The sequence below is a fragment of the Oncorhynchus nerka genome, linkage group LG21, assembly GCF_034236695.1.
Source record: "Oncorhynchus nerka isolate Pitt River linkage group LG21, Oner_Uvic_2.0, whole genome shotgun sequence".
NCBI classification, from domain to species: domain Eukaryota; kingdom Metazoa; phylum Chordata; class Actinopteri; order Salmoniformes; family Salmonidae; genus Oncorhynchus; species Oncorhynchus nerka.
The window spans coordinates 30,671,794-30,688,187 of NC_088416.1; the positions used below are offsets into that span (position 1 = coordinate 30,671,794).

The window sequence follows — 16,394 nt, forward strand, 5'->3', positions numbered from 1 at the left end:
GTCTGTTTATTTGAACGCTAACATACTGGAAATACTGTGTTGCATGGAGTCTTGAGATGACAAGGTTTGGATAACATTACAACTTTAAATTCAAAATGAATTAGAAACACAAGAAAAGAGCCATTAGAGAGAGTACACCTTGGTAGGAAGGACACCTAGGCTACAAACAGAGCTCAGGCAAAGGGAGATGAGAAGACTGAGGCTTTGGGAGAGCTACGAGATTCAAGAGGCAGACAAATTGTGCAAGTCATAATATTTGACAAAGCAAAGGTGCATATGTGTAGCTGGAACTGTTGAGAAAGATGGAGAAGCAGCGAGAGACAGAAAACTGCTGTTCTGGATGGTAGGGGGGCATTTCCAAAGTTCCAGCTCCCCCCTCTCCACACCCTCATCCACTCTGTCTGGCTATTTATGGTAGAAGGCCTCCTCAACCTAGGCTGAGAAGAATTCAGAAGGCTGGGTTCTTAGCATCATCATTTGGGCTGTCTATGTACAGTAGGACTGAAAGTTGAAACAAAATCTGGGCTTGACTAATACATTTTTTGTGAATTAATACCCAAGTGTCTGGGTGCATTTATAAAGTGTTTGTGTATAGTAGTATAGCAAAGTGCTATTTGATAAACTGGTTAAAAGTCATGTTAAATCCCCACTGAATTGTCAAGGGTTTCAAGTACCTTGTAAAAAAAATCTGTTATTTTTAATAGCCTCTCAGAAGTCTGGAATGTTGATTTCAGAGTAGTTTTTTTTAAGTCTGGGAAAGCTTTCTGCACAAATACCTCCTCAAACATCCCAATACTGCATTTGTTAGTTTAATGTAACACTATGTTGCTCAATAGTGCAAAAGCTGTAAAGATGCTATGTAAAAATGGAAAATGAGATTTCACTAATACTTATAGACCTAAACGATCAGATCTGTGTTTAAATACACTATCCACTTACAGTAAACAGACAGATTTGTGATCCAAGGAGCAACAACAGATTTGCAGATTCAGTCAGACTACAAAAACATTACAAGCAGTGACGTCTGTGCATTTATGTTGTGTACTAGTGTAGGTGACATAGTGTGTGTGTGTGTGTTGTGTGTGTAGCAGAAGAGACTTTCATTGAGTCTCATGTGACCATGTTTGGTAACGCTCTCCAGGCCCAGTCTGTGACCCAGCCCCTTGACCGGCACACAGGTAGAGCTGGATTCAATCAGAGCCAAACAGTGGTTCAGATGCTTCTTTCTCTCTAACTCCTCTAGAATGGGCAGAAGAGGAGCGGTAGCTGGCACCCTCTCACACAGGTAACTATTATCTATCCTGTTGCCTAGTCACTATCCCTTTTCATTTTTTTAATGTAACCTTTATTTAACTAGGCAAGTCAGTTAAGAACAAATTCTTATTTACAATGACAGGCAAACCCGCAAGATGCTGGGCCAATTGTGCACCGCCCTATGGGACTCCCAATCACGGACGGTTGTGATACAGCCTGGATTCTATCCAGGTTGTCTGCAGTGACACCTCTAGTACTGAGATGCAGTGCCTTAGACCACTGCGCCACTCAGTAGCCCTACCTATATGTACATATCTACTTAAATTTCCTCGGACCCCTGCACTGCTACCCCCTGTATACAGCCAAACTATCATTGCTCATTGTGCATTTATTTCTCGTGTTACTTTTTCTGCATTGTTGGGAAGGGGCCATGTAACACTGTTATTAAAATGTTAAAAAATGTGATGGACTAGCTAGACTGGACTGAGTCAAACAAACCTTGGATAGTTCTAAGCCTTCCAACACTGCTGTACGCATTCTGACTACGATGCATCCAACATGCAGTATTTTCATGAAATTATCTGTTTGTGTGCACCAGTGTAAACAAAATACATGAAAGTCAATGGTGTTTGAAATGTTAATCTGAAGCCAAAAAGCAATGATTGAGACAAATCTTTTTCTGTCTTCAAATTTATTGAAGAGCAAAACTTTCAAGTAAGTCTCAACTTTCAGTGCTACAACAACATCATTAGTAGTGGTCATTGTAGACAGACAATCTAAATCACATGGTGTTGAGACAGGGACCCTAAGGCCTGTGTATTGTTCTTTTCACATTAAAATATTCAGAAAATAAAACAATAAATGTCATTGCATTAAAATAATAAAAAAACAACCAAAAATCCACTGGCAACATTTGATCTATGATTTTTTCCTCATTAGTTCATGTTCACTCGTTTCATCACCTTCATGAATATTAGTTATTTTCTTGACTTAATTTGTTCCATCTCCGCACCTCCTTGTGACTGAAAGGATGCGACTGCTGCGGTCTACAGATCTGCTCCACAGGTGAAACAGGACTATCCGAGAGAGTCCACAAAAAGCTGGGGCAAGAATTCATGGATTCAGTCAAAGGTTATTTACTGGCTAATCCATTGCATTTAGTATTAATTGGCTAAAAGTCTTGAGACGCTGCTAAGTTCAACCTTACAAAAGAGATGAAATGCAGCTGAAATAAATGCAACGGTTCTACCAGTTCTTCCAGGAGCTACAACATGTCCTCATTTCTCACCAGGGCCTGAGACCCTCTTAAATACACAATGTTAGCCTTCAAAAGGGATAGAAGGCCACATGGTTATTTCTTGCGGATACAAGTGCACTCGGGCATGATGTTACAGAAACCGCTGTGTCACTTCATTTCCAAAAACCAAAGCTTTAACTATTTTAAAAATCACCCAGAGGTCTACATTGCAATTCAACACACCACAGACACACTGAAGCCAGTGAAACACTAAACATCCAATTAATAGTTTGTACAAACATTGGACATTGTGCAGAAGTACAACCTCTCTCACAGGCATCCGAAGCAGACTTAAATGTGCACCACAGCCTACTGGCGCACCAGAAATCTCATCATCAGGCTGCACATGTACTCAGTTGAAAATATTGTTTTCTTGACTGATGAATGATAAACATGTTGCTCTATTCACAGCTTGAAGTATTGGAGGACTGGGTGAGAAGAGTGAGATGAATCTCACTAGCTTCTCAACAGGACAATAATTACATTTCCAATCTCATCTTCATTCTGGTCATAACCAGCAGCCTCTAAGTCACTTCCCACTCCTCCTAATGCCACTAGAACCACCACAACATTTATATCGAGACCTGCTCCCGTATTCAGAAGAAAAACAAGCAGGCCCTACAGAGGGGTCAACTTTGGAGAATACTGGTCTGGATTCATTATTGTGCAGGGTACAAAAATATATACATAACAGTATCCATAGAGAGAAGAGATTACAATAGCGAGAAAAAAAGGAAAACAAACAGCAGTTTTACATTAAAATGTCATGCTAATCTCTACCGGACTGCATTAAGATTTCCTGTTTGCGTAAAGGCACGACAATACAACCCTCCTAGGTGGTACATGGAGGGGCTCAAAAGGTTATTGCTCCACCATGGGGAGTGTGCTTTCATTCCACAGTGAAAAGTCAAACATTTCAGACCCCCGTCCCAAACGACGTCAACGCTTTAGGGACAGGAGGAGGACAGAAAACAAAACACTTAACATGCACTCAATACAGCTGGGTGAAAAACATAAAATACACTGATTAAAATGAAGTGCAGAGGAACCCATAGATTAATGCAATTCATATTTATCCTGTTTAGTGATCCAAACTAGAGTATAAATCATCATAATCCAACGTTTCCTTAACAAGCTCTGTGATTTGAATCAATCAAATCAACTTGATTTGAAAGGAAGATTTCCAACTGAGTAATACAGTAGGACTTTACATGGCTACACATATAGTACAACATTGCCAGCGTATGGCTGTTCTTGTCAGATAGGTCATTCATAATTGATCTTACATGAATATCTATAGAAACGATTGGGAACATCACATTTCCAGCATTCCTATGGCTGCCACTCTGTAGGCAGAACAGCACCTAAAACAGGAGGATGTTTCCCCCCTAAAGGGACCCGCTCCTGTTCCAAATTCAGTTCTCAATAGAACACAGAAAATAGAGGAGACAAATGGAAGTTAAAATCCCCAGAGGTACCTTAGATAGACACTAGAACAAGGGTTGTGTTTAACAGTAGTGTTACACTGCAGTGGCTGGGAAAATCTCCAGAGAAACAGAGAAAACGTTCTTTCCAGTCCACTGAACTAGAGATAATGGATGAGATCTTTTCAAAGGCTAAAACATCTCTACAGAAGGAGAAAAAACTCATTGTGATTATTCTCATATGGAGGGACTGACAAGTCTTTATAAGGCAGGGGAGAGGTAGAACAGAGGCATCAAACTGGATGGATTTAACCGCTCCGCTGTGACAGAGGGTTATGATAGTGTAGTGAAGTTAAGACACGTTGATGTCAATTCCTGGTTTTGATGTTGAGTAACAGGAGGAACAAATGGGATAACTGAGATCCCAGAGACGCAAACAGAGCACAGCCAGACCCTGGACGAGATGAGGCAAAAGCGTCCAATGAAAAACATGATTCCGGAGAGTTGGCGGTAGCGGTAGGATCCAATCCCCACATCCCTGTCTCCATTTCCCCTGGATGTGCATCCAGGCTGTGGATGGGAAATCCAGTGGTGATTCAATCTGAACTGTTGCTGTGAGAGGGGGACCGGTCTGCTGGCGATGTAGGTGGTGTTCATAAAAAGGAGGCCATCAGCAAATGCAGTAAGAGGCATTGTGGTGTCTCGGTCTGTCAAACTAGCACACTAACAGGTACTTATTCTGTGGGCAAAGCAGGAGGCTCTCCTCTGGGTGGACGGGTCAGGGAACTGAAAAGGGTAAAGGATGATGGCCGAGGGAGTCTCTGACAGAGCCAGAGTGCGGTTTCTTATTTTATTGCTTTCTACCTGTCCATCACAGGCACTTCAGATGACTGAGTTTGGGTTGAAGTTGAAGGTGAACAAGAATGAGTTTACTTAACAGCTACTCTGTCATCTCCAACCAAACCCAGCCAGGGTACCACCATACCATTGATGAAACACTGAGGTACAGAAGCTAGTGTGGGACCAGTCTCATTCTGTGAGGCTGAATCTGATGAGGACCTGAATCCATTCGGCTGCATGATTTCTGGGTATGGAGATAATAGCAAGGCTGGAGCTAGCAGGGGCTATAAGAGCCCTTGAAGTCCTTCCTGTCTCCCTTCCACAGAGTCTGTCTATCTCCCCCCTCCAGCCAGTATCTCTTAGTCTGTGTGGTTATTCACATGGTTCTGCTTGAGCGGGGAGACCTCTTTGGCCTTCCTGCCGCTGGCGCCCATCATGACCTTGTAGCAGCCGCGGGCGATCTTGTACATCCAGATGGTGTTGAGGATGTCCAGGGCGATACAGGATGTGATCCAGGCCACCTGAGCACCGATGCCCAAGCGCTCAAAGGCCTCCGTTCCGAAGGTGGCAAACACCCGAGCCCAGTAGGGAGGCATGACGAAGATGCGCACCATGAAGAAGACCACTGCCATGGCCATGCCGTTGGCCACAACCAAGCGGTCCGAGCGAGGGTACTTCAGCACCTCGTAGAACCACCTATGCATGGATGAGAACGGAATAATGTCAACACTGACAGAGGGCTGATAAACAGGAGGAGTATTCATTAATATAGGTAAATGTGGAGCTAGCTTACCTTTGGTTCACAAAAGGTGTGGATAACTCTGAAATGAGACGGAAGTTGGCGAAATAGGGAAGCACGCCACGAGACTGCAGAGAGTGTAAAGACGTATTACCACAAACAGACATGGGCAGAAATAAACTAAAAACAGACTAAATGTGCAACACATCTTTAGAAAGAAGACGTGAGGATTTCAATACCAAAACCCAAAAGACGCCATAGAGCCATCTAATATTAGCCATTGTGCTCATGGTTTTCCCCCAGACTCACCAAGACATATCCATATGCATAGAGCGCCGCCAAGTGGTGGCAGACAAAAAAGCTGTCCCCCATTGTGCTCCAGTTAGTGGCCAGAAGCACAAGGTCTACACAGAACAACAAGTGGGTAGTTAGCACACAGTTTATTATTTTCATCTACTGTCTACAGGGAAATGTGGATGGCTTATTGTTATACAAGAGGATAAACATGAGAGACTCACCATAGAGCAAATAACCACACGTTATGGCCACATTAAGTTTCACTAGTCCAGGCTCCCCCCTGTACAGCAAAAGCAAAACAAAGTGTTCTTTCAGAATAACAGTTGCCACATTACAGATTAATGCAGTAAAACTACAGTAAAACAGAAACAAAAGCTACTTACGATTTCACAGAAATCTAGTGAAGTCCACAAAACATTCTACATACTGTATTAGTGAAGTCCACTGCAGGGGTCTCCAATGAGAGTTCATTTAAATAAAAATTCAAATAGGCACATTTTTCTCATGGCCATGTCAAGAGTCAGTGTTGCTACTGCTGACATACCGTAGTCCAGGGAAGGTCCAGTTTAAACAGCACTGTGTTGACAAATGCATTGTGCTCACACACAGAGGGTGTGTTTCTGTTTGCCTGCTGTACCCTTGTGATTGTGTGCTCATGGACAAATACGTGTCAGGATGTGTGTACATGTGAGCAGTAGCCTGCATATAGTACATATTGTAAGAATGAGAACCACTTCTCTTGACTGTTGTACGACTCAGTTGTTGGACAAGGTTTGGGCAACGCCATGGTTATCAGTTCACTGTATCACATGGGCCACATTTACTGCCTAGGCCTGGGTGTTGACTAGAGTTCAAGAGGCACTTGACAAGAGCATCTGCTAAGTGACTGTGATCAAAATAATGTGTGTCCGTCTCAGTAAAGTGACACAAACTGATTTTGTCCTCTCTCCATCACAGGTATCCTGTTGCTGAGGGCGGGGTCATGGCTCTGTGACAGCACACCACAACGTGCTCTCTGGATCAGAGGGGGCTCCACGTGACACCGCCTTCCTTCACCTCTACTGCCCTCCCTCCCTCCCTCACCTCAACATACCCTGAACAGGGTATGTCTGAGTGCAACATCCTCTCTGAACCCCACTCATGTAGCCACAATCAATGTCATATGCAGCCAATCTTTTCTCCACTTCCTCATGTTTACTGTATATCCTGGAGCCCACCCATAAGCCTAATAATCTATTCAACCATATAGAGAATGAAAGCCATTCGTAGATAAACTTGTGAAACTGTTAAAGCTAAGATAAACTTCAGACAGATCAACAGGAGGGGTCAGGATGAGATCGGTCCAAAGATTCTCAGATTCCATCACTGATCCAGGTATGGCAGGGCAGCAGGTAGCCTAGTGGTTAGAGGCGAGCCAGCAACTGGACGGTTGCCAGTTTGAATCCCGGGTCTGCCGGGAAAAATCTGTTGGGAAGTGAGCTGGCAACCGGAGGGTTGCTGGTATCAAATCCTAGATTCCATTGTCTGCCGTTGTGTCCGTGAGCGAGGCACTTAACCCCCCCAGCAACAGCTCCCCGGGCGCCCAGTGTGGTAGTCCCCTGCACCTCTCCAAAACCTCTATATTTATGTGTATGTATGAGTCTTTTGGAGGTGTTGGGTTAAAAAGTGGAAGTGACAGTTCAGTTGGACCTTGTGTGTATTTGACCAATAAAGGGATCTTAATGTTACAGTAAACCACACCTGGGGTTACATCACTGAACTCTATTGTTTTAAACCAATTGAGTCTGTATTCTGCGCTCACTGGTTACATCGTACTTTTTTTGTTTTTTGTTGTTGAATTTTATCCCCAATTTCGTGGTATCCAATTGTTAGTAGCTACTATCATCGCTACAACTCCCGTACTGAGACTCTCATGAATACACAACCAACTGAGCACTATTGTTTCCAAAAGCCAGCCGCACCAATGTGTCGGGGAAACACCGTGCACCTGGCATTCTGCGCCTGGCCCGCCACAGGAGTCGCTGGTGCGCGATGAGACAAGGATATCCCTTCCCTAACCCGCTCAGCTAAACCAGAGCCTGGGCAACCCAGAGTCTCTGGTGGCACAGCTGGCGCTGCAGTACAGCGCCCTTAACCACTGCGCCACCCAGGAGGCCTACATGTTACCTTTAAAGCTCAGATAAACCAATCAAGCGATGTGAAGGAGGTGGATTTGGAAAAGGCTTTGGATTGAATGGATTATGACAAAACCCAGGCAGAACTGCCAGAGTGACGTTGCAAGAAGCTGAATCTGTCACAATGCAGGTTTTGTGGGCGGTTAGTTCTGTGAAGCCCAGCACAATGCCAGTCTGTGGCATGTCTAAATGATGCTGTAATGCAATCAGATTGTCTGAGGATTTAATGCTTACGCCATTCAGTGTTGCAATAAGAGGAACTAGCTACTGCGCTAGCAAAATAACATGGCTACCAGTCTAAATAGAGGAAAAGTAAGAAACTAAAAGAGATGGGCAGGAAAGCAAATACATAAGAGACAAAAGGTAAGTACCAATACTACACAGACAAAGACCAAAACAAAGGAAAAAAACAAGACAACATGGCTTGGGCTGGGAGGGTACAACAATTACACCCCTATTAAACAAACTCTATGAGAGTAAAGGAACAACAAAGAAGGAAAAAGAGAGTAGTCTAAATGTGAGACATGTGGACACAGAGCAGATGAAGGGGGGTGGCAGGACTCCTCCCCATTGGCCCTTCACTTCCCCTTTTCTCCGCTCCATCAGCGACAGACAGACAATGAGAGCGAGGGAAGTGCTGTATTGATCAGACAGCCAGAGACGCAGGGTGCTGCTGGGGGTCAGGGGGACTCAGGGGAGACAGTTACCAGAAGGGGGGGGTAAGACTGGGCTGATGTTGTTTGCTATGAAAAGGAGCCTTGTTGGCAGAGGAAGAGAGGAAGAGAACCAGAAGGAGAGAAACACGAGTAGAAGACAGAAAGAGGAGAGCGAAGAGAGTAGAAGACAGAAACAGAAGGGAGAGGGAGGGAGAGGGGGAAATTACCATTCCTCTCTTTCAGGATACAATGATGTAATCACAGTCAGCAGTAGGAGAGAGAACATAGAAAAGACAATGAAAGGACAAATCCACTGAATCTACACCTCTGTAGACTCCACCGAGATTTCTCTCTGACAGTGGGGAATGGCAGCATCATCCTTCCCACCCTCTTGGGGTAGGCTAGTAGCCATGGCTGCTAGAGTGACAGAAAGCAGACAGTAATGCAGTTCATCTTACCAGACGGGGTCTGCGTTGACAGCATCATCAAAACACAGGATGTAGAGACAGAAGAGGCCCACGATCAGAGCATGGACAGTGGACACCAATCTGGGCAAGCACACAGAAACAGGGACAGTCAGCGCCATGGCAGAGAATGATGCAAGACTAGCACCACGGCAGCAGTAATACTAATAAACAGTTCAAGTAACATAACAATAACATCCTTTATAGCACTGAGAACACAATGAAGAAACCTCATTGGGGCCGTGTGGAACCTTGGCAATGGAACTCATTTGAAGGAGAATCATGTGTGTAAAACTACTCAGGTTTCATTGACCTCTGGGACTCTTTATGTGGGCTAGTGAAGAGAACTCCAGTGCTACCACGCCTCTTATCTCCCCTCATCCGCACACACAGTCCCCAGACCCTGAGCACACCAGCTGTCCCAAAGGCCTAGCAATGCTGGCTCCACAAACCAGCCACTGTACAATGAACATTGTTATTTTTAGTGTCACCATTATAACATGACTATCTGAGAGCGTATAACTGCCATGACCAAGGAGGAGAGTGGAATTTGAGGCAGTCTCTTATGAAGCAGAAGGGGCAAGTGCATTTGCTCTCCCTCTAGCTAGTGAGGTGTTCCTTAGCCTACGCCTCAGGGTTACATCTCTGCTGTGTATCTTTCTGTAGATATTCTCTGTGTCCCTTTACAAGCAAAGCTTGAATAAATAACACACTGACACACTGGGAACCGTTATGCAATGAAGGGTAACTTTGAATCAAACTTCAACCACTATCAGTGCATCACCTTTGGCTTGTTATGCCATGGTACACACATCCTGTAGCAGTGTTTAGTGTGCATGACCCCTGTATGAACTGAGGCCCAGGACTGCCGCGCAGCTCCCCCCAGGACTGCCGCGCAGCTCCCCCCAGGACTGCCGCGCAGCTCCCCCAGGACTGCCGCGCAGCTCCCCCAGGACTGCCGCGCAGCTCCCCCAGGACTGCCGCGCAGCTCCCCCAGGACTGCCGCGCAGCTCCCCCAGGACTGCCGCGCAGAAGAAATATCAACCCACAGGGGGAAGCACGAGACTGAACTTTTCTCAACTTTTTAGAGCAGTGGTCACCAACAGGTGAATTGCGATCCACTGGTCGATCTCCAAGGCATTCCTAGTCGACAAACCTTTCTGTAAAAAACAACAATAAAGCCTTGTGTTCCTATTTTATTTGTCTCGGACTGTTGGTGGTAGGTGCACCCGATTCAGCTGCCTATGTGCCAAGTAGGTGAACTGTTGCCATTTTGAACCATTTCATGTGTCTGAAAGTACAAACTGCCTTCCCGGCGGGGCTGGAGAGCAAATCAAGTGCATTATAGGCCTATCGCTAGCCAATCGGATGGCTCAGATTACTGTGTTGGCAGTAATGCAGCAGGCATAAAAGAAAGCTATAGCAAAATTGATACTGTGAGATTACAAAATGTTTAAAACCCATGACTAGAGAGACTGTCAACAAATATATCAAAGAGCTGCTGTTTTATGAGTGAGATCACATTAAAGTCCTTACTCAGCACTGTCAACACTTTGTATTCAACACTTTTATAAGCCATAAAACTCATGTTCTTCCCATTTCCACTCAGCGCTACAACAAGCACTGCAGCAGTAATGAATGAGTAGGAAAGTGTATCTATAGGCTTGCATTGCTGTTATTATTAGCGTCTTGGGTCTTTTAATAGTTCACTTTCTCTGTTCGTAGGAGTAACATGAATTTGTGCATGAGGCAGAAATAACAGTGCGACTCGAGTTGCCATCAGCTGGAAGACTGTGTCTCTTTTTGGTCAGTGTCAGTGGAGGAAAGGGAGAGCGGAGGGATGTTGAGAGGTGGACCCTCAGTCTGCTGTTCTCTCCCTCCACTGAGACTGACCATTAGATGTGGGCACCATCAGCCCAGTAAAATAAAAGACAAATTATTTAAATGTATGCTCACTCAGCTGTGCCTCACAAGTAATGCAACAATGGATCTATTACCGGTCTGATCATATAGCCTTCCTCACATTTTGAAATATATATATATATATCTTTATTAAATGGCCCAAACAACAACGCATGGGCAATTCAAGCAAAGCCAATATGAGGTGATAATGTATTGTGCCTATAGCTTACTGCACAAACCTCAGTGCTACAGTACTGTTTTTAATTGGTCAATGTAGCATGGGCCACAAGTTTGTTTTGTAATGTTTTTTAAATGGAGTGGTAATTCTCAGCTTTCATTTTAACTCAGAAAGTGATCTTGACATTGGCTTACGTTTTTTAAATCATGTAAAAAAAATCAAATCTGAGCAGTAGATCTCGGCTTGCATTTTGACTCAGAATGTGATTTTTTAAAATGTATTTTACCTTTATTTAACCAGGCAAGTCAGTTAAGAACAAATTCTTATTTTCAATGACGGCCTAGGAACAGTGGGTTGCCTGTTCAGGGGCAGAACGACAGATTTGTACCTTGTCAGCTCGGGGATTTGAACTTGCAACCTTCCGGTTACTAGTCCAACGCTCTAACTACTAGGCTACCCTGCCGCCCCGTGATCCTGACTCGGAAAATGTTGGTGACCACGGTTCTAGTTTTCCCTGTTAACATGATCAAAGTTTCCCTTTACTGTGCAATTGTGATCAAATCAACATTAGCCACTTTATTACATTGACACGCACTTCTCAGCCCGTACTCTACAAATACCGGTGCGGCATAACCAATCAGAGCTGCTGTAGGCCTATATGCAAATAGACCATTGCCATGTGTTTACTTTGAATTGGACTGTGTTTACAGCATGAGTGTTCATGAGTAGATGCGCTTGTTTTGAGATCAAAGCGAGAGCTGCATGTAGCCACATGTGCATATTTTGTTCATATCCTTTGCTAGTTAATTAGTTATTAGCCTAGTTATAGAGAATTTATAGTCAGTAATGGGGGAGTGATTGCTTCCTATAACAGCACATAACGTGTACATTTCTAGACATCTTTAAAAAGCGAGTCAGGTTAAGAGCTTTTTTTGTCTTAAAGGGACAGTGTTGTATTTTGAGACAGGCTTGAATGAGTTAATTAGCCAATAGACAGAGGGTAACATCATTTGTCAGATTTTCTGTCATAATGATATGGAAAAGCATTTTATTTTGTAAAATTCTTGCGTCAAACACCACAACATTTTCAGTAATCTCCTTGTCCAAAGGACAAGTGGATTAACAGGTTAATGTCAAGCCCTGCAAGTTTTTTTCCCAAAAGTCTCATGGAATGTGGGCTTTTGATGGTGTCCACTCTGGTAGCTCTACATTACAATCAAATAGCCACAGTAGACTACTTGGCCATTGTTAAAACTAACTTAAAGTGGGTACAGCCTCAGTGTTCACAGAAACGAGCTGGAGGTTGCACAGAATTTTCACAATGTTCAAGTTACCACTCAGTAGACCTGAAATTTGCTCAGTGCCAACATTGTTTTGAGGGAACAGTGGTAATAGTGAGTACCGCCCACCAGCTCAAAACAAACTGATAACAGAGAAGAGATACCATTTAGTACATGGAGTAACTCATTCCAAACACCAATTGGCAACTTTTGAACTTAACCCCAAACTAATTACACATTTCTGGTCTTTGAATTCAAAGCCCAGCCCCTGACGGGTCATCTTCTCAACTTTCCATAGTACACATGACAACCTAAATGACAATATTGTAAATAGATCATAAAAATTTGTCTGATTAGAGCTGAAGTATCAGCACAATAAAACTATTTGAATGCAAAGCCAATACAAGAGCAATGTAGAGAATAAGTATCTACATAATCATTAACTTGTTAGCCTACCTTTCAACTAGTTATAATTTCTGACCTCAGATCAGTGTGCCTTGGTTAATGTCTGATAGAGGTGTGTTACAGCAGAGTCGGTACAGTACTAGTCTATAATGTGAAACCTGTTAAGAGGCCTGTTGGAAGGGTATTGTACCTGGAGTTCCACTCAGTGAGCTTGGTGGAGGGCAGGCAGCCGTAGCCAGGGGTGAAGGTTGAGGAGAACAGTGGGCTGGCCACAGAGAAGAGCAGCTGAAACCCCACGAAGCTGCCAGCCACCACAGTCAACTCTCTAGTCTCCATCACTCACCTACAATATACCACACAAGGAGAGAGACGGGGTGAGAGGCATGTACTGTTACTGTACAGAAGACACAATATCCCTAGACTGGCAGGGGGGAATGTAGGGGCCGGAGGGGGGCCGGAAGGAATAAGAGAAGAAGTGGAGGATGGAAGGGAGGAAAACAGGGTGGCAAAGGAGGGACAGGAGGGCAAGGGAGAGAGCCATTGAAAAGGAGATGTGGTAAAAGAGCAGAAACGAGAGAAAATAATTCATTATTGGACAAATATTTCGCACGGGGATTAAATGTGCAATTGTGGCTAACAATTGAAAGAAAAGAGAATTGTAAAGATGGAGCTAGAGGTTCCCGTTGGTGAATGCACGCTATTGAGAGGAGGAAGAACATTTGTGATGAGAGATGCAAAAACACAAGTAGAAAGACTGACTAAGTCTAGAAACTAGCAGTGTATGTGCATCTGTGTGTAGGGGTCATTGCCCTGCAGTGTCCAGCGTTGGCGACTAGTTGAGTAGCCTGAGGACAGGCATGGATCAACTGCAGCACTATTACATCGTATCAACAGAGCTGGGAGTCCACGCTCCCTGTTTACACTGTACTAAGAAACAGCCACTCACTCCCTTGACCTCGTTTTCCCAGAAGAGGGATTGTGTTTCATGAAGAATTGGATTTTCAGTAAACTCAAAAGGTCCTCAAAGCTACTGGCTCTTTGACTGAAGTCCATGACTGGTCATGTGTCCTCACCTCGACCCTCAGAGTACTCAAGGAACTACAATACTAACATTCCACAAAAACTGCATCTGGGACCATTAAATCCACAAGAATCTGAAATCCAGAGAAATTGGCTACTTGGATGAAGCAACAACAATAGTCTCTAAGGTTCTAACTGCTTATCCTAGTACAAACAAATGTGCTGCCGATTACAATTGGGTAAGGCAACTGATTCGATGACCAGTCACCAACAGGGAGATTCTAGTGATACTGGAAAGTTGATCCTTTCTCCAATATCACTAGACCTAAGCCCAATAGGCTTTAATCTCTGCCCCAACTGGCACTTTAAACTTGTACAGTAGTTTCTAATACTCAAAATCCAATGTCATGATACCATGTATCTGGACCTCGAAGACAGTTCCCCTGCATTTTTTCATTGTTCCCCTCTAGTCAGGGACTAATTTAGATCGGTTACACCAGGTGTGTACAATTAATTATCAGGTAGCACAGAAAACCAGCAGGCTCCGGACCTCATAGGGTAAATTAGTACCCCTGGCCTAAATGAATAGAAAATAGGACTGGACCCAGAGCGACAGCCAGACAATAGGGAACACCCCATGTTCACTCAGGTTCTATAGTGTCAAAATCAACACATGTTTCTAGTACAAAGGAGCATTGGTACAGTACAGCCTAATGCCACTTCAGTCTGATACAAACACATGTACTGTTTAACATAGGCTACTACAAACCACAGTTTCATGTGCTCTGAGCAAAATAATTTAATAATCTCCAGATCTATGGATGTGAGGACAGGCCATTGTGACAAGCTGATCAACACCATCACAGGAAACCCATAGTTTAGCTACTGCAGTGGTTCATACAATAACCCCAGCTCTCCCTGGAATAGACCTAACTCTGTAAGCAATCAGGAATTTGTAGTATTATCCAGATAACATTTTGACCAATAAAATAGCAGTGTTTGAGAGAAGCCTCATTGTTCCAGAGCATGCTGATCATATGCTGCATGTGCTTCAATTATTCATTAGCATTCTTCACATGGCAAGCTGGTTCTGACTGCCTAGGAGGGCAAAGGCCACATACCGACAACCACCATCCACTTTGACCTTGTTCTCCTGCACTATATGCTGTAGTCACCAAACTATGACCCTTTGGTATATCCATTTCCCAACACAAATAGCGGTTCCCATGTTCCAGTGGAAATATAAACGTCCCTCTCTCTCCTGCAATGCATATGCCATTGAGGTTTTTATAAGACAGGATTGTACAAAATGTAATATTATTTTAGTCTAAATGCAGCTCATATGACTGTAAAATTACGACTGGCATTCTAGGGCCAACTGACAAGTGATGAGATTTCCTTTCAATTTAATAACGTAAATCTTGGGATGCAGACAAAAATCCTCCCCAACGATGGTGCTAATGGGTACAATTACTTGCCCTGGCCTAGAGTTAAAAATAATGAGGATATTAAAACATAACTGGTAAATGGACAGCTTTTCCCGTCTGATGTAGTGCTCTTTTTTTGCGGTTGCAGATAGCTACACCATCATGCGTAACTTGTCAGCACAGTCCCTTATTCTCTGCGGCGCGTGACACAGCAAACGTGTGCACGACAAGAAACGTGTACAATCCTTCGATTTTCGGAAACATTGTCGCCAGTAGTACACTTTCCAGTTTAGCCACAAGTTGACTAACCAAGCTAGCTACACGAATTATGAGCACAGCTACTGACTAGAAAGCAGTGCTATATTGCCACAACCAGGGTCGTATTCATTGGTCGTATTGCGGTCACTAGCTAAATGTTTAATACATACCAATTGCAGTGCATTAGCTCAATGTATCACTGTGTTATGAACAAAATAATAAGTGAAAGGCTAGCTAGATAACTACCTTATCAGTCGCATAGGTCTGAGTAAGTTGGTATAGCTTCTGTTCAGCTGCCGTCTTCTTTCACTTTCTTAGGTAGCTAACTTAGCAAGTCAGCTAGCTAGCAGTAGCCCACTAGCTATCTCTCTAGTGTAAGTCCTCGTGAAAAAGGCTATATGACGAAAGCAGCGGCATTCATGCATAACTATTACAGTGGCTAGATAATTGCGGATTCCAGGCTCATTTCCCTGCCACCATGCGTTTCAAGTTTTGCCTAAAATATAAAGTTGTTAGACGTTTTGTTTTCCAATTGACAGCTAGCACTAACCTGTGACGCAAACACGCAGATACCACCCGCCCTCTAGCTCACACCCCTCGGTTTGACCACACCCACAATAAACAAAGGCCACATTCATTACAGCATTATATTATTCAATAACAAAGACATGGAACAGCTGATACCACTACAAATAACATGCAAAGGCTTAGTTAGCATCGTTGCTATGATGAAACCTGCATTTGTAAGATGTCCACAACTAAAACACGAAGAACTGCAG

General features: G+C 43.7%; 1 protein-coding gene across 2 annotated transcripts; it reads right to left on the bottom strand.

The window, feature by feature from the left end:
- Positions 1–1,927: 1,927 nt before the first annotated feature.
- On the bottom strand, positions 1,928–16,134 carry tlcd4b (TLC domain containing 4b). Of its 2 annotated transcripts, none has more exons than XM_029636127.2 (7): positions 15,862–16,134; positions 13,101–13,253; positions 9,140–9,229; positions 6,073–6,131; positions 5,864–5,958; positions 5,609–5,682; positions 1,928–5,511 (listed from the first exon to the last, which is right to left on the bottom strand). In XM_029636127.2, exons 2-7 carry the CDS (start codon positions 13,244–13,246, stop codon positions 5,175–5,177), a joined length of 801 nt encoding a protein of 266 aa, XP_029491987.2. In that variant the 5' UTR covers positions 13,247–13,253; positions 15,862–16,134; the 3' UTR covers positions 1,928–5,174. The 2 variants fall into 2 exon arrangements, with proteins under 2 accessions (XP_029491987.2, XP_029491990.2); XM_029636130.2 differs by lacking the exon at positions 15,862–16,134 and adding an exon at positions 14,345–14,399.
- Between the last annotated feature and the right edge of the window lie 260 nt (positions 16,135–16,394).